The sequence below is a fragment of the Hylobates moloch genome, unplaced genomic scaffold, assembly GCF_009828535.3.
Source record: "Hylobates moloch isolate HMO894 unplaced genomic scaffold, HMol_V3 SCAFFOLD_3, whole genome shotgun sequence".
NCBI classification, from domain to species: domain Eukaryota; kingdom Metazoa; phylum Chordata; class Mammalia; order Primates; family Hylobatidae; genus Hylobates; species Hylobates moloch.
In genome coordinates this window covers 105,706,541-105,730,658 of record NW_026652278.1, presented here as the reverse complement: position 1 = coordinate 105,730,658, position 24,118 = coordinate 105,706,541, and the positions used below count along the sequence as shown (strand labels likewise).

General features: G+C 37.2%; 1 protein-coding gene across 50 annotated transcripts in view; it reads right to left on the bottom strand.

Annotated features, from left to right (window-relative positions):
* ANK2 (ankyrin 2) overlaps positions 1-24,118 on the bottom strand; it is a 698,346-nt gene that overhangs the window by 228,468 nt on the left and 445,760 nt on the right. For 4 of the 50 annotated variants that reach the window (XM_058436647.1, XM_058436650.1, XM_058436669.1 and 1 more), the window contains exon 2: positions 3,942-3,986. The exons of 45 other annotated variants lie outside the window; for them this stretch is intronic. In XM_058436647.1, coding sequence (XP_058292630.1) covers positions 3,942-3,986 — 45 coding nt within the window. Of the gene's footprint in view, positions 1-3,941; positions 3,987-9,008; positions 9,325-24,118 lie in introns of those variants that run through there. One more of the 50 variants, XM_058436680.1, reaches the window with a different exon arrangement.

The window sequence follows — 24,118 nt, the reverse complement described above, 5'->3', positions numbered from 1 at the left end:
GGCTCAATAAATGATAGCTATTGTTGATAATAATTAATATGGAATTTGCTATAGACATTCATACATTTCTTTTATGTGTTTACTGTCTTTACTTTTTATTTCCTTCTTGTTTTCCACCTTTAAATTATCTTGTGATCCTAGGTAGAATAGATCTGTTCCCAATGCCAGATGAAGTGGTTAAGACCAAGATGGGCCAGGAAGCAGGACAGTCCATTAGTTGACAATGTCCGTGGGTAGGTTTTGGCATGTAGCTGTAACTGCATGGGTTACATTTAAAATAAGAATGGCAATTGGCATGTCCATCTAGATCACAGCTTAATTCTTTAAAGAATTGATTGGTGGGTATGACAAATCAATACCAGAGAAAAGACTGATTCTTCAATCTATGTATATATGATAAAACAAGAAGAAAGAACATGTAGACTTACAGAATTCATTATTTACTTTCTTGAAATAAACTTATTGAATAATTAATTTTACAGATTTATATATAATTTTAAAATATAGAGTATCTAATATTTGATACACTTCACATTAGTCAATATATTAAGAACTTTTAATGAGGCCAGAAGAATTTTGTTAATCATCTCGCATGTGCTACATGACATTTTAAGCAGGAGAGTGGGATTCAGCCAAGATATTGTACTAGCCTTCAATTCCAAGGAAGGATCAGATCATTCAGAACAATCTTGCTGTTCAAGCTGACTGCTCAACAATGGAATGAAATTCTGACTTTTAAAAAATTTGGGGACACATTTTCATAACATTGTCTTATAGTACCTTGGTCCTTGGATTTCCAGTAGAAAGTGACAAGGTTAAACAATGAATAAAAGGACTCTATATAGGTGCACAGTAATTATTAGTTTTTGGAAGTGAAACTTAAATTTATTCTAAGTGCTATGGTTTAAAACTTCATTGTGATACAGCACAGACATTTTCTTACTTTTAAGGTGATGCATAAGAAATGCAGAAGGGCTCATTTGCTGGCAGAGTATCTTCCATTCCCACATGTCCCATGTGGTCTCAGCTACTTTAATTGCCTCTAAATAGAATTTTGGCAATGCACTGAATTAACCTGGATAAGAAGAAGCTTAATAAAATGTGAAGGGTTTTCTTTTACTTTTATGCTCTTATGTGCTGATGTTACATATTCAGCTCTGACTCTTCAGTAAAGTCAGCCTCTTACAACACAAAGCAGTGGTTATCATACTTAAGTGCACTTAAGGGTTACTTAGAGACTATGCTTAATCTTGTTAAATAAATATTCTTGGCTCTCACCTCTGAGATTTTAACTCAGGAGGTCTGGAGTAAAGCTTAACCATCTACATCATTTAAAAACACACCAGGCGATTCTTCTGATGTGGTAGTTCACAGAATACACTTTGGGAGGCGCTGACATAAAGGATTAACTAGACTTTTCATACTGTGTATTTATTACACAATCCCAAGTATACTTTATCCTATGTCATCACTAATCATCTAGTCTGTCAAAATGTATGCTGTAAGAATGCATAAAAAGCTGAATATCATAAGCCATTTTTAAATGATTATGTATTATAGATGGTATAGACAAATCTGTGAAATATATACCTTACTCATATAAAATTGTTAATTGTCTTTTATTCCTGAAAAATAATCTTTTTCTTTTGTAACTCTGGGGAAAAGTTCATATGTAACAACCAGTGGTTTTCAAAAAGGAAAGATTTTCACAAATTTTTCTATGTACTTCTGTTTTACTAGGTATCTTAGAAGATGCTTTCTAATATCCTTCAGAAAGCCAATAATCTAGAAAGGTATGACACAAAAGTAGCAAATAGAAAGATACTTCAGCTCTAGTTCTAATATATTATTTGTGACTTGTGAGAGATCCAATTTAAGTACACAATGTGTTTATTTAATAGAGTTGCTGTACTAGGATATGGAAATTCCCACAGTGTCAAACAGAATCTATGATTTACTTCAAAGCCCCCTTTTGGAACTCATTGATGACTGAGGAAGGTAAAGAGTACAGAAAAAAAAAAAGACAGAAATTTAAATAAACTGTATGTCAGCAACACTTAAACTCATCAAAAACACAGTTTCAATTTATAATCTGTACTATTACACAGCTGGCTTTCACATAGCTTTAAGAAACAATTCATTAGCTCAAAGCCACCATTGAAATGATTACACTTCTGTCAATCATTGTAATATTTTTACTATTTTTTTTGAGACAGCATCTTGCCCTGTCACCTAGGCTGGAGTGCAGTGGTGCAATCAGGGCTCACTGTACCCTCAATTTCCCAGCCTTTATCCTCCCAGCTCAGCCTCCCAAATAGCTGGGTCCATAGGTGCACACTATCAAACTTAAAAAAAAAAATTATAGAGACAGAGTCTCCCTGTGTTGCCCAGGTTGATCTCAAACTCCTGGGCACAAGTGATCATCCTGCCTTAGCCTCCCAAAGTGCTGGAATTACACGTATACTTCTTATAAGCAAGTATTAAAGAAAGGCACAAAAAAGTTTTACTATAGTCACATAAGCCCACACAAATATGATATGAAGGTCAGCTTTGAAAAATCAAACACCTAAAATTTTGACAATCAAATGTGATATAATATGCCTACGATTTCACAGAGAAACCTTAAATAAAAATAAAGAATTCAGGAAACAAATAAATCTATCTTGTGGCATAATAAGTTTTGACTAAAGGGGCATAAAATCCAAAACAGCAACTAAAAGTGAGTAAGAGGCACAGCAGATGTCTGTGTGGGAAGGAAGCAAAATACAGCTGAAATGAGGACTCTCTCCCCAGAGTATTCCCAGCTCCATCATCACACAGGTGACCTTGAAAAAGTCACTATAGGGACAGTGGAACTAATCTTATTAAATATAGCAGAAAAGATATTATTCAAAAGTTATTACATAGTTCAAGTAAATACAAATACTTGGTTTGGATATACCTCATTGTAAAAAAAAAAAATAGATAATGCTTAACATTACAATGTAATCTTTCTTTCCTTCTTGAGACAGAGACTCGCTCTGTCACCCAGGCTGGAGTGCAGTGGTGTAATCTTGGCTCACTGCAACCTCCACCTCCTAGGCTCAAGTGATCCTCCCACCTCAGGCCCCCAGTAGCTGGAATTACAGAAGTGTGCCAGCACACCCAGTAATTTTTTTTTTTTTTGTAGAGATGGGGTTTCACCATGTTTCCCAGGGGTCTTGAACTCCTGGGCTTAAGTGATCCCCCCACCTCAGCCTCCCAAAGTGCTGGGATTACAGGTGTGAGCAATGGCGCCTAGCCTACCTTCACCAAATTTCTTTAAAATGTAACCATTGCATTTTATGTACAACTTGATATAGAGAATAACAATTCAAGAAAATATCTACTACTTTCTAGAGCAAACATGTTTTATACATCTATTTTATACCAATGCTATGGTTTGAATATTTGACTCTGCAAACCTCAAGTTGAAATTTGATCCCCAATATTGGAAGCAGAGCCTAATAAAAGGTGTTTAGATAATGAGGGTGGACCCTCATGAATGGCTTAGTGCCATCCTGGTGATAAGGAATGAGTTTTTGCTGTATTAGTTCCTGTGGGAGTTCGCCTGATGGCTGATCATTAACAAGAGCCTGGCACCTCCCCCTGGTTTCTGTACACACCAGCTCTCCTACCCTTTCCTCCATGAGTGGAAGCTTCCTGAAGCCCTCACCAAAAGCAGATGCTGGTGCAACGCTTCTTGTACAGCTTGCAGAACTGTGATCCAAATAAACCTCTTTTCTTTATAAATTGCCCAGCTTCGGGTATTCTTTTGTAGCTACACAAACGAACTACGACAACCAGTAATGTGTGCAATTGCAGTAAGGGTACATTCCTTTTTTGAGCAGAAGGTTATAATTAAAACTTCTTAGTTACCAACGTCTTTACTGTTTTTAGAAGTGTTTTTGTGCTTCCATCACCTTTTCAATGTTGGTGGCCTCTGGTTTCATCTGGGGGCATGTCACCTGTAGTGGGAAAATTCCCATAAATAGATTTGCTACTTTGGGTGATTTCCTAGTCGTTAATTCATTCATTTTTTTCACAAATATTTACTGAGTACCTAGGAACTTCAAAGAAAATAGAGCTTATGATATGCAGACTACAACCTAATTGATTCTCCTAAAACAGCCTTTGGTCAATGGCCTTTCACTAGTATATAGTTCAAATTCTAAATCTTGACTTATGAATCTCTTGATAATCTTAGCCTATGTGCCTCATCCAAATTTTGGGGGTTGCACAAATGTCCAATAGAAATGGTATTATAGCCACTGCTTCCCAGTCTTTCTAATGAGTCCAATACTGAGTGTGTGAACTTCCCATAATGCTTCAGGACTTAACTTTTCTGCCACCCTCTGAGGCTGAGTTGTCATCCTGAAGTACTCTATAATCCCCTGTGCTTTCTCAGGACATGGGAACACAATATTCAAAGTCCTGCTTTGGCCATCCCTGGATTACACTCCTTCAAGCCAAGTTTGCATGTCCTACTCATCTTGGTAGGCCCGTGCCTGGCTGAATACATGCTTACTGAAGGCACAAGTGTACTTTCTTCCCAATAGGAACCCAGATTGTATTTTGCTTCCAAGATCTGCTTCAGGCTCCACTTTCTCCACTGGCAGGACGGATATTAAAAATATTTAACAACTAGTTCAGCTCAGGCACCAACCACTCCCAATGGACACTGGCCACAGCACTAGAAGGAGGTGGTCCTGGAAGCCCCTTGAGAGTCCAGGCATTATTCTTTTGTTTGCTTCTTTAGAGGATGGGAGTAGGCTGGGAAATCCTGAGGATGGGGTCCTGCTAGCCTCAGAAGGGGAAGCTTGGTGGGTTCATAGGAACAGTTGCTTAATTAGCCTGTGTGAAAGCAATTCAAACCGTAAACAACTGGTACAGCTGATCTGCACCATATCAGCTAAATATTAGCTCTGTCCACGAGGTGTTCCCAGAGCACTGAGGCCTGCACTGATCCCCTCCTTCTTGGGCATCGTATAGTGGCTCATTTCATCACTCATGCAGCCACTGAATTCTCTACTACTTTTTATAGTTAATTGATTACATGTGGGTAAGCCCTGTTTCTAAAACTGGATTGTAAGTTCCTAGAGAATGAAAGCCATGTCTTCTCTTCTTTCAATCTTTCTTTTTTTTTTTTTTTTTTTTTTTGAGACAGGGTCTCACTCTCATCCAAGATGGAGTGCAGTGGCATGATCAAAGTTCACTGCAGCCTCCACCTCCCCAGACTCAGGTGATCCTCCCACCTTAGCCTCCTGAGTAGCTGGGACCACAGGCGTGCACCACCACACCCAGCTAATTTTTGTATTTTTTTGTAGAAACAGGGTCTCGCCATGATGCCCAGGCTTATTTTGAACTCCTGGGCTCCAGTGATCTGCCTGCCTCAGCCTCCCAAAGTGATGGGATTACAGATGCGAGCCACCATGCCAGGCCTTTATCTTTAAATAAATCATCTAAAAGTTCCATAACCATCTCTACATCATTTTGTATTTTTTGAAATGCTCTACCAGAGTAATTTCCATTACACTTTTGGCTCTTATTAGGGTTAATATCAAAACTAACCATATGAACAAAATTTCCTTATCTTTTATAAAAGTGTTACAGAAGACAATACTATACCATTTAAACTAATTTATATTCTTTTAGAGTTCAAAGCTGAAGGAAAGTTTAACTGAACTCTTTTGACATACTGATATGCTTCATAGATAAGGAATCATCTCACTCATTCTCTCACACACACACCCCTCTATTTCTTTTATAATCTCCCCAAAATCCTTCAATAAAAACAAAAATACATCCTGAATCTGATTACAATGTCACCTCCATTGTTAACATCCTAATTCAATCCTCCATCCTTGTTCACTTCAGGGCTGCAAACCTTGAAACCAGTTAAACTGGTCTCCCTTCTTTTTCTCTTGCTGCATTCTCAACTCATCCTTCACCAAGGAAAGAGAGGGGGAAATGGAGGGAGGAAGAGACGGGGAGAAAGGGAGAGAGATTTTTTTCAAAGCATAAATGAAGTCCTACCATTTCCTGGTCTAGAGCTCTCCAGAGGCTTCTCACTGTGCTTCTAATGAAATCCCAACTCCTTTTCCAAGACTCAATTATGTTTAGAAAGAAATCAAACTTTTGCCAAGGTAGGCCCATGCTTGCCTCTCATACCTCGTTGCCATCCGTCCTCTTCTTTGATCACTACATTTCAGTCATGCTAACCATCCTTCCGTCCCTTGAACATTCCCAGTACATTCCCCTCTCAGTTAGGCACCATGCTTCCTCATCCCCCCATATATATGCTGAAAGTCTGTCTCCGATATCACAGGAACTCTGTCTTGTCATTGTTAAATTACCAGCATTCAAAACTATACCTAGCTTAGTGAACATTTGCTGATTGACTTACTATCTTTTGAGTCAGCGAGAAGAAAAGTATTGTTTTCATAATAAGACCAGAATTCATGTTCATGGTCTAAAGTAATAAGAACATTTATAGAATAATGAAAAAGCTCATACGAAAAACCTGAAATTCTCTACTACAATTGGGAAAAATTGTTAAAAACAAATGAAGCAATAAAATAAAAATCTCTGAGAGTAAACTGGTAAAAAGAGAAGGATGTGATAATTTGAAAATCAGCTAGGATAGGTAACCTAAAAAATGTCTATATTAAAGCATCAGATTTATGGTTTTGCTCTTGGGACAAAGCAAATTAATTTGTTATACTGTGGAAACCACAATAGAAATACATGATCTCAGTGCAAGAAAAATACAGAGTATACTTAGACCAATATGCAAATTTATAAATGATGTCATCACAAAAATACAAGCCAAAAGAAGACCATAAAATAAAGATACATTTTTTATGCTGTTCTAAATAGCACTTTATCAAAACATGGTCAAGCATCCTTCTCTCTGGAGCCTACTTGGACCCTACAAGGCCTTGCTGACTCATGTCAGAGTTACCCTAGGATCCAGGGCAAAGTCTATAAGGCATCTCCAAGAGCTGCTTCTTTCACAAGTGAACTTGGAATACACCCACCAGTCATCTGCATACATGAACATGGAAAAATAATGAGATGATGCAGTTTTCCCCTCTGTGATTAAAAATTTAGAAGCATTACCAGGACTAAATAAAAATTTAAAAACAGCTGAATTTTGTTCTTCACTCTCTCCTGTCCTGCATGCTTCCTCTTTTTTGGAGCTGCCAAGCCAATTGTGATAAGAGCAGATCTTTGGTCCTTTAAGGATTTACGTAAAAGGCAACTTAATTTCAGAGGAAAACCCTGACATATGTTTGTGAGTCTTACATTCTCATTTGGAAGACATAAAGTCCAACTTAAACTATCTAGAATCACATATTTTACTTAAGTCATGCTTGGTATTAAGTTAAACATTAACTTTTGCTTTTTCTCCATGGCCAAAGTGGAAAAATTCTGGGCAGAATATCACTTCTGAAGGTAGAAAACAGGTCCACTTCCACCTCTACCACACCTTTCCAATGTCACACCAATCATGATATGCTCCAGTCTATAAAACCTTTAGCAGAAGACTTTATTAAATGACTAACAGGCTATATTAATTAATTCAGAGAAATGAGGTTGTATATTTTTAAAAATACACTCATTTTTGTGGTCCTGAATTAGTAGTAATGATACTTTTTGTCCCCTCAGTTCAGAAAGCTGCATTAGAAGTGACTGCTCTGAGAAGTCCGGAGTGGCTCTCCTGGGTGGATGTGGGTAGTGGAAACCAAAATCCAGGAGAAACGTTACTGCTCTTGGTTACAAACCTCGCCTGTGCAGTTGTTAACGGTGGGTGATCTCCCTTCCCCGAGACTGCCTCCCTCCCCACCTTTTCTTTCTTCGTTTTTGACTACCGTGACTTCCATGCCCGAACTACTGTTCTCTTTTTCATGACAGGGCTTTCTGTTCACTGCCAACTGCAAATATTTGCCCTTCGTGTTGTTTTGTTGATAAATTCTTAGTTTTAGTTTTAGTTTCACTATGGTCTGACAGAGTTTCAGTGCTAAGAAATGATGACATTGTTCCAGGTCAGAGTAAAAGCCAAAGAGAGCAGAGCACCACCTCCTATGCTTCAGACTCTGTTCTCACTCCTGGAAATATCAGGCAAGTACATAACAAGTACAAACGCCTCTGCCTCTCTTACTCAGAAATCCTACATATCTTAGTTTCATAGTTTCAGCCAAACCATGCAACCAGCTCTTTATTTTCATGCAAATAAATAACTTGCAATAAGGTCAAATTCCTGGATCTGACAGATAAAAGATAAATTTTATTTTCCAGCAAATATGAAAATCCAAATATTTCAGAGATTCCTGGCCAAAAAAAAAAAAAAAAAAATCACAATAAGCCTTTGTACCCATTTTAAGGAACACATCATGCCTATGAATTATTAAAATCTGAAAGTCAACTTATTTAATTGCTTAACGTTTAAGCCTTTTTACAAACTATTATTATCATAACAAGAAAAGCATTTAAGGACCTCTTCACTGAAGTTAGTCAAATATTAGAGGGAAATACCTTTTTAGGCTGGAGCTGGGATACTAAATGAGCATATGCTTAAAAAAATGCTCTGTGACTTAATGAGAAACGAACTATACATGAATAAATAGGCGAAAGAATTTGACAGACGGAACGTAAGTGAATCTCTGCAATACTGCTGAAAGTCACTCTATAATAATACGTATGTCCACCTTTGGACAAAATTCCAAATTAAAGAGACAGCGTCATTGCTCATTCCCAAATGTCAGCTCAGAGTTAAAGACAACCGAGAAAAAACAAACGTGGCATTGCGTAACATGAAGAGGAAGCAAAAGCATGCCACTTGATCAGAGGTAGTCAGGTGGTTTGATCACATTGGCTTTATTCTGTCAACTTCCTTCCAGGAAGTTTAGAGGTTTCACCAATGAGGTCTACTGTTGATTCTTATGCCACCATCCTCCCTTCCTCCTCCTTTGTGGCCTAAAACTTACCCACACTCCAGGTTCTTTGATGTCCTCACTGTTACAGCCATAGTAGTCTGGGGTTTTATCCAGTTCCTGCATGTTTCCTTGTGCTCTCATGCTCTTATCCGCATGGCAAGAAGAGCAGAGGGCTGCATTCCCCATTTCAGCTCTACAGTTCCTGCTGTCAGTGGGCCCGTCCTTGCCCTCTGCACTCTGTCCAGGGCTCCCAGGGGTACACTAATGTGGGCAATTCATCAAGATGATCCTTGGCTCCTCTGCTCAGTTCCCTTCCACGCCCCTCACCAGTTCTCCCCATCTGCTAGCTGGCTTGCTGGTGTCAGAGACAACTCAAAACCCCCAGCAACTGCAGGCTGCATTCAGTGACCATTTCCAGTGCAGGCGCTGCCAGTCTATTTTTACACCTACCAGGCCAGCTATGCATGTCAATGGAGTGAGGGGGGTGAGGCAGACAGAGAGCAGGGGAGGGGGCGGTGTTGTTTTGTTTTTCACCATGCAAGCAGCCTGCCTCACACATGGACTTAAGTTCCTGCTGGGTAAAATGTCTCTACATATGAGAATTTTTGCATTACTCAATGAATGCCTTTGAATCTTTTTATTTCCCTCTTCTCTGTCTCTTATTCACACAATACTAAATATTTTAATGAATTTGCTTTATCAGCAAAACAGATAAAAATTATTTTTGTAATTGCTTCAACCAAGTGGAAACCACGTGGCTTATGTATACTATCTTTCTCATTATTGTTACATAAAACAATTAGCCATCCTTTTACCATTCTTTTAACATGTAATATTCATTGGAAATACATCCATCAAATGGCTCACCTGACACTGGTATAGAAGTTTTGGTTTTTATAATTGTGTAGTTTGTCATTATTCATGATTGTGCCACGTAAGAGCAAACATGTTGATTCATTTATAATTCGTTTTAATTTTTAGTATTTTGAAAATGTTTTCCCCAGCTTTACAAACAATAATTAAGATGGCTTTCAACACCATCCAATCTTTGAAATCATATTACAGATTTTTGAAAGAAATTGTTTCCCACTGAGATGAGCATAGCAAATATACATTAGATATGCTGTATGAAGCTAATTATGATCAAAATCAAAGCTTTGTGAGGGACTAACATGGATTAAGCTTTATTTCTCCATTAGGGTTTCCTCTAAAACTATATATATATATGTATTTAAAACTATATATTTATATATATAAAATTTTATATATTATATAGTTTAACTAGTATAGTTTAAAAACCCTATGAAATATATTAATATAAATATTATTATATATAATTATTTGAATATTAGTCCTATCCTTCGTCATTTGTTATTTGCATGTATATATCGCTTATTTTGCAAATCACTTTAAACTACTCAGTGCAGGGTCCAGACTTAGATTTTGTATTATCCATCCACATGCTATAAATTAAATATTAAATGTCTAAAAAAAGTATTGAATTGGAAGCAATTATTTGGGGAAAACAGGATGTGGAAGATATTTAGAAACTAACCATATTACATTTGATAGACCAGAATTTTCCTTTCCAATATGTCATTTTTTTTAAAGCTAAAAACCATTTGCCATTTTTTTAAAAAAAATTAAAAATAACATTCCTAAAATACCTTTCTCAGATTTGAGTTCACAAATCCCTAAACACTCAAATCCGAGAGGGACATTTTTGTATTGCTGCTTTCCACAGGGCCCCACGCTGCTTTTTTGTCAATCTGGTTTTGAATAACTCTTCATTCCAGAGTTTATGAGCCTTAAGTATCTTGCTTATTATAAAGTTCCCATCCTTACAATCCAGTTTCTGAGAGGCATTGCCAGTATTCAGTGAAATTACTTTAACTTCCCAGCTATAGGTGAAGGCATCTCTTAAAATCATGTTTTAAAAATTACTGACTGAACCAAAAATATTATGACAACAATGGAAGGGGGCTCATTTCTCCATTCATGTTAAAAGGAACATAATCTAAACCTTTTAAATGTTAAAGTTTTAAGTGAAAGTATTCACAAAGATGATGCTTCAAAATCAGTAACAAGATTAATCTGTTGGCTGGGATACATCAAGCAAAGCCTTTCATGTTGCCTGAATAATTTTATATAGACTAACGATTCATCATAATATGGTAGTTTCTCAACAAATTTTCCACATATTTGAACCATGTACTGTAGGATTTAAGTAGGCTATGATGTTTAATGGTGTGTTTATAAATTCTTTTACAAAGATGTGGTTTTAACTTTTTTGTCTCCTTCTATAAGGTTCTTAGAACCTAGAGAAGGTCTGTGGTCCACAAAGTCTTACAATAGATGCTTCTTCTTGAATATGTATGAACTATTTTATTCAGAATATAAGCCCAAAACAAAGAATGCCAATCAAGATTTTTCCAGCTATTGAAAGAGATGCACTCCCTCATGCCCACTTTTGGAATTAGTGTACTATTTTTTAAAAATTCAATAGAATCTTCAAAATAGAATTATGTCCACTTAAAACACTGGTTGTAAATCCTAAAAATTATCTCTAGCCTCCTCACTTCATTCTGGAGCTGAGGTCTGGAACTCTGTACTTACACATGGAAAAGGAATATTTAACCACAGCAGATTCAGGAGATGCCCCTAGGTGCTAGATGAATAATTTTGCTGTGCTTTAACATCTCGAATTGTTTCCTGTCATCTTTCTGTCTCATTAATACATTACCCATTCCACCGCCATGCCTTTAATTTTACTTCTTCCGCCAAGCATGCCTTCCCCCTCCTCCACCAGTCCATGTTCACTGTCTCCAAAGCTCATTTTAAAGCTTTCCTGTCTCCTGCAAGTCTTCATTACACCTTTGTTATTAGTCCCTTAATTTGTGTTAATATCGTCTTGAATAAGGTTGCGACTACTATCGGCTCTCACTCTTTGCAAGATATGCCTGTTTTCTCCGACCGACGTCCTCCCATACCTAAATATGCACAATAGTATCAAATGTTTGTGAGGTAAATGAATAAAAGGCAACCACAGATAGGGACGCAATTCATAATATCAATATTTAACTGGACTACACTGACCTAAACATCTTTTTTTTTTTTTTTTGCAGATTAACAGGAACAGATTTAATAATTTTAAACATATTTAAGTATGACAAATATTTAATTTCTTTTCCAGATTTTCAATAAACCTCCCTTTTGGCCTTTGAAAAAAAGGTTAACACCATTTGGGGTAAATTTTCCTAGAAAAGAAATTACAGTGCTTTGTTAAGAAGGAAAACACCACTGAGAGTATGAACCAACCAAGTAACATGCTGTCAACTGTTGGAAGACACTTCCCTAAATGACTAGGTATTTGTTTTCTTCTACCCCTCTTTCTTTTTCTTCATCTCGGGGAAATCATCTCATGCTTTCTCCAATAAAGAAACTTTCTGCTTGATGAATATAATATCCATACTCCTATGATTAGCACTGTCCCAAATATGCCATGTAGTGATCCCTGAACCCCACTGCTAAAGCTTAGTGCTCAAACAGGGAAGGGCCAAGGAAAGACAAATACAAACACCTGGTGCTACTGTGATGGCTGAAATTTCCTATTTTCTGGCTGAATAGATTTAAATTACCAACCTGGAACCTGGAAAACATCATAGCTGTGAAAACAGAATTTCCAACGAGCAGCTGCCTATGTGTGATCACTTCAAACTTTGCCGATGATCAGATACTTTCCAATAAAAAATAAAAGTGTAAGGGGTCTGCAGAAGAGGACCTTACTTCAGAAGTTAAAACGTTTCTAGTTCTATCTTCCAGTGGTTAACTAAGAGTGGCTGCCAGACAGGTTTGGCACAGAAGCTTGGGTGATATGACAACCTATATACATAACATTTTGTCAAACTGAAGGAAAGCTTAGCAAATACAATGCAGCACCATCCTTTAATAATCTGCCAGCAGACAGCCAGGATCTCTGTGGACATCTGACAAGGAATATGCTTTCTGCCAGGGCAGAACAATGTCACCACTGTTTTTCAAAAATGCTTCAAAGTCATTAGGGCAAATTACTCAGAAAGCAAATATTTGCATGTTTGACCACACTTAGAGCAGGATACTTGAATTTGATACATGACTTAGAAAGTGAAATTCAAAGCCTCCATGACGTGACATATTTGCAATGTCTTCTTAAATTCCCAGGCACTTTTACTGTTATTATTTCATCTGTATTGCTGTGTTTCAAATCCATCATAAGAGAAAAGCGATTAAGGACTAAGAACAAAGGCTAGCTTCTCAGCTTTAATCTTCTGAAAGTTGCTGCTGAAGTCCCTATGACAGCAAATCTAAAAATCATTCACTGCAGTTTTAAATTTCACCTTTTAAATAAAAAGTCATGATTACAGAACCATCAGGAAACTAACACCTTAGAGAAGAAATAACTGTCTCAGTTCTATAATTTAACCTAAAGGCTTAGATCACAACTCCTGAAGTGCAGTTTTGAAAAGACCTCTTAGCTAGGGTTTACTAATCCCAGGTTTTGATTCCACCATGAATTTGTCTGTGTGGACTTTTGTAACCTTTATCAAATCTGAGCTTCTATTTTCCTGTTTTTAAAAAAAGAAAATTAGATTCGACGGTTGTTGGATCCCTTCCAGCTCTGAAGTTTTTCACTTCTATGACACAGAATATGTAACATTTGAACACACACCTAACACAAGGCCATAGTTGAAGGTGATCACCTATTTAGTCCATCTGCATGGGGACAAAAAGGATAGGAATCACATGGTTTCTCATTCTCTGGGCTGGCTTTACTCAGTAGTGTTTCCCTGGCAGACTCACAGGGAGGATGAAAACACCACTGTGGCATACTCTTTGTTGATATCCAGGAGCTATTTTTCAAGTTGAGGACCATTTCACTCTTATTCCACCTTTGCTGAGTATTAGCCTCACTTACACCCTGCCACATCTTTTACATGTCACAACTGTAAACTAACTGTCGCCTGGAAACATTCTTACTCTCCCAAACTGGCTTTGCAGGACAGCTTTATAGGACTTTGTAAGACAAGTCTTTGCAAATCAACTGTTTTATTTTCCTTCAAATGTTTTGATTAATGTATGCTTTTTTTTTTTTAAGACGGAGTTTCGCTCTTGTTGCCCAGGCTGGAGTGCAATGGCACAATCTTGGCTCATTGCAACCTCTGCCTCCTGGGTTCAAGTGATTTTCCTGCCTCAGCCTCCCAAGTAGCAGGGACTATAGGTGTGCACCACCACATCTGGCTAATTTTGTGTTTTTAGTAGAGACAGGGTTTCACCATGTTGGTTAGGCTGGTCTCGAATTCCTGACCTCAAGTGATCCACCTGCCTCGGCCTCCCAAAGTGCTGGGGTTACACGTGTGAGGCACTGGGCCCGGCCAATTAATTTATTCTTAAAGGGCTAGTGCTATCATATTAAAAAGACTGAAAAAAATTGCCATGAGTCTTTAAAGTGGCAAATCAGAATGTTTCACTCAGAGTCATGAAATTAAATTTTTTTCTCTCCTCCAAGATTCAAGGTTATTCAAGAATATCACACAAATTTAAAAAGGTCATGTAGAGTTTCTCTTAATCTAAACTATCATGTGCAAAAAAACTATCTTAACGTGATATTTAGTCAATACTTCATATTTTTCAGATCATCATTAATATGTAAGATCTATGTTACCCTTGCTGAATTTAGAAATCTGCTTTGATTACTGTCTGCCCTTCTGCCTGTTTTTGATCATGGCAGCTATAATTCGAGACTGACTGTTTCACTCAAATGCGTTTATCTAATTAAATTAATGTTTGGTTATCCCTACTGCATGCAGAATTCTCAATGCCCACATAGTCACATGAATCCAAGGACAAGTTCTCCTGTCTTTGGGAATTACTGACCTGTGGAAAGAAAATTGGAACATTCTGTGCAATAAGCAAGGCAGCATGCCATTTTCTTCCATGTTTGGGTACACTCAATACAATTTATTTGACTAAAAGTTAAACACTTCATGATTTTTACAAATTGGCCCTGTTTATAACTGATCAATCAGGAAAACTGTTGCATAACTTATGGATCTACACTAAATTCCCTATATGGACATGTGGCATAATTTTTCTAATTGGGGTCAATATAAATGACTTTTGCTGTTTATGCTTTACACAGATTAATCAAAATGAATATTGCCAAGCTATTCATGTGCCCACAAACATCAATTAACCAATTTAATTTTACATTCCTTCCAGCTATTATTTTCATTCCAGACTGCTGCCTCTTGACTTCTGGTACATAAAGGACAACATTCTTTAATAAACAGTGCTAACAGCTTGCATAGCTTTCCGAAGGCCACTCCACACAATGCCCAACACAAAGTGGGCACTCAATAAATGTCGCTGACTGACATTAAAGAGACTATGAGGACAGAAGTGTAGGGTGGCCAAAGCAAGCCTAAGGGGCCATTTGGCTAATTCTATGTTCTGTCACATCGGATTGGATTTTGAAATGCAACGTGAATAAAACAATTTAGCCATTGTGCACTCCTACTTATTTTGAAGACAAATACGTGTGTACAGAATCCCCCCAAACTGGTTAACTACTAAAGCAGGGGCTTCCCCACAGCTTTTTTGAAGAGAGGGTCAAGTGATTAAAATAAAAAAGCAAGATGGGGGCTTCATTACAATCTGGCTGTAATAGCTATTTTTTGAAGCCTAAGCCAGTGTATAATTTATAAACACTTCTAGTAAGTTTCCATCTGGCAACCAGCTGATCGAGATAATCTGAAAAATACTCAGTTAAGGTGATTTTAAAATAAATGGTGCATAGCATGAGAATAGATCAGTTAATGGGCAAAGCCTGGTGCCCACAGGAACAACAATCTTAGAAGAGGTGTGACTGTTCATGGTAGGCTGGGGAGAAAGCTGCCTGGCTATGTTCTATGTGTTGCACGCCATGGTTGTCCAGACCTATCTATCAAAGAGGACTCACACGCCGTGGTAGTTAGACACACTGCTTGAGCATCTAGACAAGAAAAACGGGAGTATTGTACTAACGAGCATTTATAATCAACCTCCCCAAATAATGTCTTACTATTAAGCAAATGCCTCCTTGAAGACCCAATGAACTATTCATGACTAAGGGTAGAAAATCAATATTCATTTATCCTTTCCTACTACTTATTTCTATTAGTATTTGGCCAGTGTTTTCCTTTGAAAGTTCACAGGCATTAAGCTACATATATTTATATGTTCAGTTTGTATACTCACCATAGAGGTTCTAGAGAAATAACAACCTTCCATAAACTTTTTGGGCTGCAACACATGGATTTAAATGTTTTGATACATTTGTCATTACCAAAAGATTTCTTCAACTGTAACACAGAGCTCAGTTCTGTGTAATCCTATACTCAAATATTTTAATCTATTGATTTCAAAATATTTTAAAATCCTACTTTCCCTACAAAATACACACATATGACATTTAAAATTAAGCAAGAGACATAGACATTGAAAATACACTTCCAGGCAGAAGTAAGGCATTCATCAGTCAATAACAAACCTAAGTTCAAACTAAATATCTGATGCTGGTTCAACTAGAGCATATATGAGTATTTATTTTAGAATTACCAATTAAACCCGATTTATTATGAGGATAACTGATTTTCTTGTACTATGTTGAAACATAGTACATATTTTCTTAAAAATATTATTTAATAATTGTAGGCTCTTCCAGTTGTGTTGCACCGACATCAGAGAGTTACTGTAAAATATGGTATTATTATTATTTTAAACAGCATGATGAGTGTGCATTTAGTCAAGAACAGTTGCACTACAATTATGGAATGATAAATAGACTAAATTCATTTTATTTCAAAGACGGAAAACTTAGAGCTCCAAAAAGAACTTGAATTTCATTGTCCAACTTCATTCACTTGGGTTTTATTTCAGGATCTCTTTAGAGTAAATGTACCTATATACTTCAAGGTATAAAGAATTATTTATGATCCTTCATATATTATTCATACTGAAATAAATATCCTGAATATATATCATTTGTTCTCTCTGGAAAATGGGAGAATTATTTTCAAGTTTTCAATCTTGCCCTACTTTTCTTTTGAAAACAAAATCACTTCATAAGCAATCAAAAACTCTGGAAATACGGTCATAAATACATTAGAAAGCCAATGCTGTTATTTCATTCTTCTAAAATTGTGTTAATGTGGTCTTATGTCCTCTAAGCTCCATTGCTATTAGCTACATGCTGCTGGAAATAAATTCTAGATGGACACTATCAGCTGTCATTTTGAACTTTGGTGCTCTCATCTGTATAAGCTATAGTAAATACACTCATGCTGATGTTTATATGTGTTTAATCTTTACAGTCAGAAGTTTATAAATCACACTTAGGTCCACATAAAATTAATCTTCTCTACCAGAAGATAAGGAAGGAAGAAGGAAAGAGGAAGAAGAAAGGAATATAAATATGATTAAAAATGCAGATAAATCTCTAAAAATTAAGGGTTTTTTTCCTTAAGAGCAATTATTAAATAATATTTTTAAGAAAAAATGTTTTCCTTTTCTACTAGTTCTTTAGTATTTAACCAGGCTCAGTGCTTTCCTAAGCCAATGCCCTTCTCAAACCTGCTCCTGGTCCAGTCTTCTCTGGCTCAGTGACCAGCAGCCCTATACACCTTGCTGCCCAAGCTGACAATCTTGAAGTGTTTGACATTACCTTTCCCATACATCCAGTCCTGCAGAATCTACTTTTTTTCATCCCTTTGCCACTATTTTAGGTCAGTGATTTATTTCCTGACTGAATTACTGTAACTGTCTCCTAAAGAGTTTACCGGTTCTAGCTTTGCTCTGTTTCAATCCATTTGCCACGCGCCTTAGCCAAGGAGATCTTTCCAAAGCTCAGACCTATTCAAGGAACTCCCTATAATCTTCAAGATAAAAGTGAAAATCTAGGCCGGGTGCAGTGGCTCACACATGTAATCCCAGCACTTTGGGGGGCCGAGGTGGGTGGATCACCTGAGGTCAGGAGTTTGAGACCAGCCTGGCCAGCCAGTAGTCTCAGCACTTTGAGAGGCCAAGGCAGGTGGATCACTTGAGGTCAGGAGTTTGAGACCAGCTTGGCCAGCACGGTGAAACCTCATCTCTACTAAAAATACAAAAATTGGCCAGGCCTGGTGGTACGCACCTGTAATTCCAGCTACTAAAGAGGCTGAGGCAGGAGAATCACTTGAACCCGGGAGGTGGAGGTTGCAGTAAGCCAAGATTGCACTGCCGCACTCCAGCCTGGGTGACAGAATGAAACTCTGTCTCAAAAAAAAAAAGCCAAAATCCTTAATAATGTGGTATGGACTCCTATCTGAGCTGATCTTTCTTTCCCCAGTTTTTGTTTTTTGTTTATTTGTTTGTTTTGAGACAGGATCTGGCTCTGCCACCCAAGCTGGAGTGCAGTGGCGCTCATTACAACCTCCACCTCCCCGGGCTCAAGCGATTCTACCACCTCAGCCTCCCAAGTAGCTGGGATTACAAGCGTGCACCACCACACCTGGATAATTTTTGTATTTTTGGTAGAGACAGGGTTTTGCCATGTTGCCCAGGATGGTCTCAAACTCCTGGACTCAAGCATTCCTCCCAAGTGCTGGGATTACAGGTGCGAACCACCTTCCTACAGTATTCCAGTTTTCATAATCTCATCTTTACATTCTCTCCCTTGAAATTTCTTCTGGACTTTTATTAATAACTACTCCCCTGGATCATCTCCCTCCCTCTCAGTATCTGCAAGACTCCTCTTGGAAGCCCTACCTGGCCAACAGGATTAGGAGCCTGCTGTGGACATACAGCCATCAAGATGATTGTTACCCTGTATTTTAATTGTCTTTTTATGAACAGACACTATATTTTATTTATCTGTTTGTCCCTAGTACTCCTGATAGTGCCCCTATATAGCAGGCACTCATAACTGATTACTGACTAAATGAGCAATAAAAAAAACTTCCTTCACATATTTAAAATATGAGTGGTTTATGCAAACATTTATTTCATTCTTCTCACAAATATTTATTCAGCACTATACGCAGGCCCAAACACAACATTTAAATAAAAAGAGACAAATGCGTATTATTACTGATGTACTCACAGAAATGCTTTAATGAATCTCCGAGAATAGTAATCTGCAGTCATTTATCCAATTACCATTAAAAATGATTTTGTTTTGGTCACATTACTATTCTGTCAGTTCTTGTATAATTATATTTTCAGATGTTTGATTTTGGTCCAGGCACCAAATCTGTTGGTAGCCATCTGAACATGAGGAGGAATGAAAAGAACAAAAATGCCAGTGGCCACAAAAGCATCAGTAGCCACAAACCACAAGATGGTTCATAAGGTAAGAGTAAGACTGTTGATCACATCATGGATATTTCAGGATATGCATCAATGTGACTATAAACATATGGAGAGTAATCATTGCTAATGTCAGGGAAATATAATTATTGTTCTCTAGTGGTCCAGAAGGATTACTCTTATCATAAATGTCTACACACACACACACACACACACACACACACACAGCTCTATGGTTTGGCCATCATTTGCCTCTACGGTATTACATGTAGTGAAAAGCTCTTTTCATTCCACTCTTTCTACCTGTAGAGCTTCTCTGCATTCTTTCATTATTGGTTCCCCTTTTCCAGTCATGGATCCATCACTAGATCCCTGCCTGACCGTGATATCTAATCCTCCTCACAGCTGTCACCTCTGTGTGGCCATCACTTTACTGACATTGCCTTTAATCTATGACACTCACTTCCTGCTCCTCTCTCCACAGTTTTTCTTTATTTTTCATAGGTATCTTTACTTCTAACATGTCTTACCTTCAAAGCAAATGCTAACCTTTTAGAGACAACAGCCACCAATAATATGGCATCTCATAAACTCAAAAATGCCCCACAGTTAGCAGCCTACAATAAATACTCGCAGAAAGATGTGCATTTTCTACTTGTGTTCATGACCAACAACCCATTCAAATACCCAGGTGGAGCTCTCCATTCTTTGCCACTATGAAACATCAGTAATTCACATATATGCTAACTATAGTAACTGTGCGTCCTGAAGAAATGGGCACCATAAAACTTTGGTCGTGCCACTTCTAATGTCTAAAATTAGAATTTCCAATTTTTAAGTTTCTACGGTTATAAAATTGATCTGACTTCATATTTTGATAACTCAAACTATATGGCAAAGTTCTAATCTGATTTTGTCAAGTTTTACTAAATACAAAGGTCATATTATATTTAGTAGACCAAGAAGTATGTCATGACAGTTTAATTTTGTCCTAAATTCTTCCTAAAAAAAGAATTATCAATAAAAGAGACGGTGGCTTTCATTAACCACTGACATTTTAAAATGTCAATTTTACTGAAATATGCCCTTTCTATTTTAATAACATTCGATTCTAGCTGCTACGGAGATCAAGTGTTAAAAAACATCTCTCATAAGGTAGAAGGTAGTTTTTTTTCTTCTTGCTCTGGAACAAGGAGAACATAGTTCAGTTTATTATTATTCCACACTAAGATAAGGGGGGATCAATTTTCCTATGGCATAAAGATGTCTTCCAGATCCTTGACCTCATTGTTCAGCAGAGCAAAAGACGCATTCAGAGATCTCTATGCACTCCCCAACTTTTCGTATTTGTTGTCAGTAATACTTCAGTAGCCCTCCTTTTTCATTTTACTTTGAATTTTGTCCTTGGGTTCTCTCTGTGGTTGCAGTGAGAAAAAAAAAAAAAAAGAAAAAGACAACTTTCAGGAAATTTTAGAGCTACTTCCATTGCAGTTTAGTAAACTAACTCCAAACTAGCCAATCATATGATGCTTTGGGCTGAAACCTACCTCACCTCTCTTCCACTCTAACAAGAGATTCCTGTTGATGACATCTAAGACTTAGAAATCGGCCTTGATGCTATTTTGATCATTGGAGGTGCTAGTAGCATAGATGGTTTCAGCACGTGATAACTCTAGCTCTTCTGTCCTTCTTCTTCCTGCGATCTTATTATTAGGGACCTTGCTGTAGTGTAAATCACATCATAATTCTTCAGAGACTCCCCCCGCTATTTTGTTTGTCTGTTCCTTGAAAGGTTAGAAATATTTTTGTGTAACTTGGTGATACACATTTTTCATCCCAGCTACTCTTCTTTATAGCATTATAAGGTCAGTTGGAGAAGCACAGATTCAAGTCATCTGGGGTCTTACCTCTTCCTTCCTTCTTAAAACTCACTTTTTCCATTTGACAAAAGGGAGTTATAATCATTTCTACTTCATGGTGTTGCTGAAAAGATTAAATAAGTCAGTGCATCTTAAGTACTTAGGACAGTGTCCGGTATACAGCATTGCACAGGAAGCTAACTATGATTATTTTTCCTCAACTGTATTTTTTTTGTCTTTTTGAATCAGATGGGTCTAAGGTTTGTTTATTATCTGCCCTACAATTTAAGTTAAAAATACTACAAATCAGACATTACATGGTAGTATAGGATGGTTTAGCAAAAAGGCATGGGCTTTGGAATCTGGCGTCTGGGGTCTGTCACTTAAGGTGTTTATTTGCCATGAAATTTGGGGGGAAAATCTTTTTCAAGCATAATATTCAAGCATAATTTCTTCCCCTAAAAAAATGAGATTTAGAATATCTACCCCATTGTGAGAATTAAATAATATAATAAATAATTGTAAAAAGTCGAGTATAGAGTCTACATGCTCTTATTCTTCTCTGGATCAGTTTCTCATGCCTGGGACCCTTGATACATCTCACCTGCTGTCTCCATTCACCTCTAATTTCAGAATAAAAGTCAAACATTTTTTGACTTCCATCTAATGTTGACTCATAATGAAGTCATCTTCAGAAAACTAAGTTTTCCTGCTGTCCTATCTTACTAGCCATTTAGGAACAAGTCCTTATACCTTCACCTATATCTAGAAACAACCAATAATTAAGTTGCCCTCAAAACATAACTCCATTTTTCTCCTGCTGGTGTCAGTGAAGAGAATTAACTCTTACTTCTGAATTTGGCCTGGATGACCAAAACTCTAGTGCATCTCTCCAGCTGGAGGGCTGCCATGAAGAGGTTTGTAAGTATAATAATAGTGCAACTCCCAAGGTGGAATCATCACAACATTTTTCTTTCCCAATACTGAAGCTTTGTCCCATAATCAATATCAACAGGTAGTATCATGATGGCCAAGAACAAATGATCAGCCCCTTTTTGCTTGATTCCCAAGTATTGATGGCTGCTGGAATTCCCCATTGCTGTATCCCCCTGCCGGAGTGAGAACCCCAGTGTTGACTGTTTCCTACATTGTGGATGAAGCAACTATGTGATATCATGCCTGGATACCCTGTAGGACCCAGTATGATCTACTCTAGATCAGTTCTCTTCCCCCCACCCACAGATCTAATGTCAGATCCCAAATGTTCCTGTCAGAGCCATCTATCTCATGGGCTCTGTCTGGCTGAGAAGCTACCATCATGCCACAGGGTCCAGTTCCAGGGTACAAAGTAGTTCTGTGGAATGATTCTATACCTTAAATTTCAGTACTTATTAATCTAAAAAACTTTCTATCAATTTCACATACTTATTAAAAGGATCTATCCCTTGGTCAAATGTTATTTAAATGATCATTCCCTTAAGTACATTTGAAGTATGTACTGTAGTAAAACTGCAATACTGTAACTTCAATATGTTGAAAACTTCAGGAGAAAAAAGTGAAGGGAGAGACATTATTAAAACATATAAAAATGGAAATGCATTTTGATAAATACATCTATGTAGAATACAGATAAATATGTCCACATATATACATATGTGCATATACATATCATAACAATTCCAAGGATGGGTATTCTCAAATAATCTACTCCAAAATGAGCTAATTAGAAAAAATAAACCTGTAATCAAGTGGCATTACAGCATATGGTCTGATAGTTGTGACATCTCTGAATAGTATTCTATTTTTTCTTTTATATGGTAAAAAATATTTTCCTAGTTGACTTTATAACTCTGTTCAGTCAAACTCTTGACCTATCCAGTCTATGGCATTAAATGATAATTGAGCTCAAAAAGGAAAGGGGAAAAAGAAGAAAAAAGCCTTTGAACCCTTAATCCTTTTGTCTATACATTTCACTCTTATATCTTGCCCGGATGTGTTTTTATCCCTGAATCTTCTATGAAAACGCATGTGGCTTCACACAGAGAAAAACTGCTTGTTTAGGATATGTGGAATCACAAAGATCCTATTTAAATCTACTGTGCTTTAGTGTGCAGGAATGTTAGGGGGCTTTAAACTCAGTTACAATATACTGCTTGTTGCAACAGAATTGTGCCTTTGGTGTTCTGTTTTACAGGTTTGTCTCCACTTAGGAGTGTATAAAGTACTTTGACATGCCATAATCACTTAGACCAGTTTTTAAAAGTCTAAATGAGCTTCACACATCTACCTCTTGTTTTACTTTTGCATTCCAATGATATGCATGTTTTTAGCAGCTTTCAAACAAGAGAAACCTACAGATATCAGGGATCAAATGTTTTATAAGTCACTGGAACACTGATATGTCTAACAAGGAGTAGAACCTAGATTTCAGTAATGCAGCCTATTCCCAGACAATTTAGATGCCTGGGTCACTGGTGTATACAGTTTTCTCATTGCAGGGGCTTAAGTGACATTCATCAAAGTCAAACCGAAAGAGAACAAGGAAAGTTACAGAGGCTATGCTTCAGGGCAGCTAAACATGCCACCAGTAGGCACTGAGTGTGAACAAGGCTCGAGATGAAGGGGAAAGGAAAACAGTGCAAATAGGAGTTATGAGAGAGGATTGCCAGCCTAAAGTAGTAGACTTCATGTATCCCAGAGGAAAGTTTCAAGCTCTACAAAGACTAGGAAATTTGAATTGAAAACAGGAGGATTAGTAGTTAATAAAACTATTCATTAAAAACTGTTATAGTTTTTAAACATTTGTGTGACTTTAAGATGGAAACACAGTACATTAACATTTAAATAGAAATGGTACAAAGGAAGACAAAAATATTTTTCCAGAAATTTTTTTGTCTCACCCTTCATAAGATCTTTAATTTCCTTGTTAATTTATAAAAT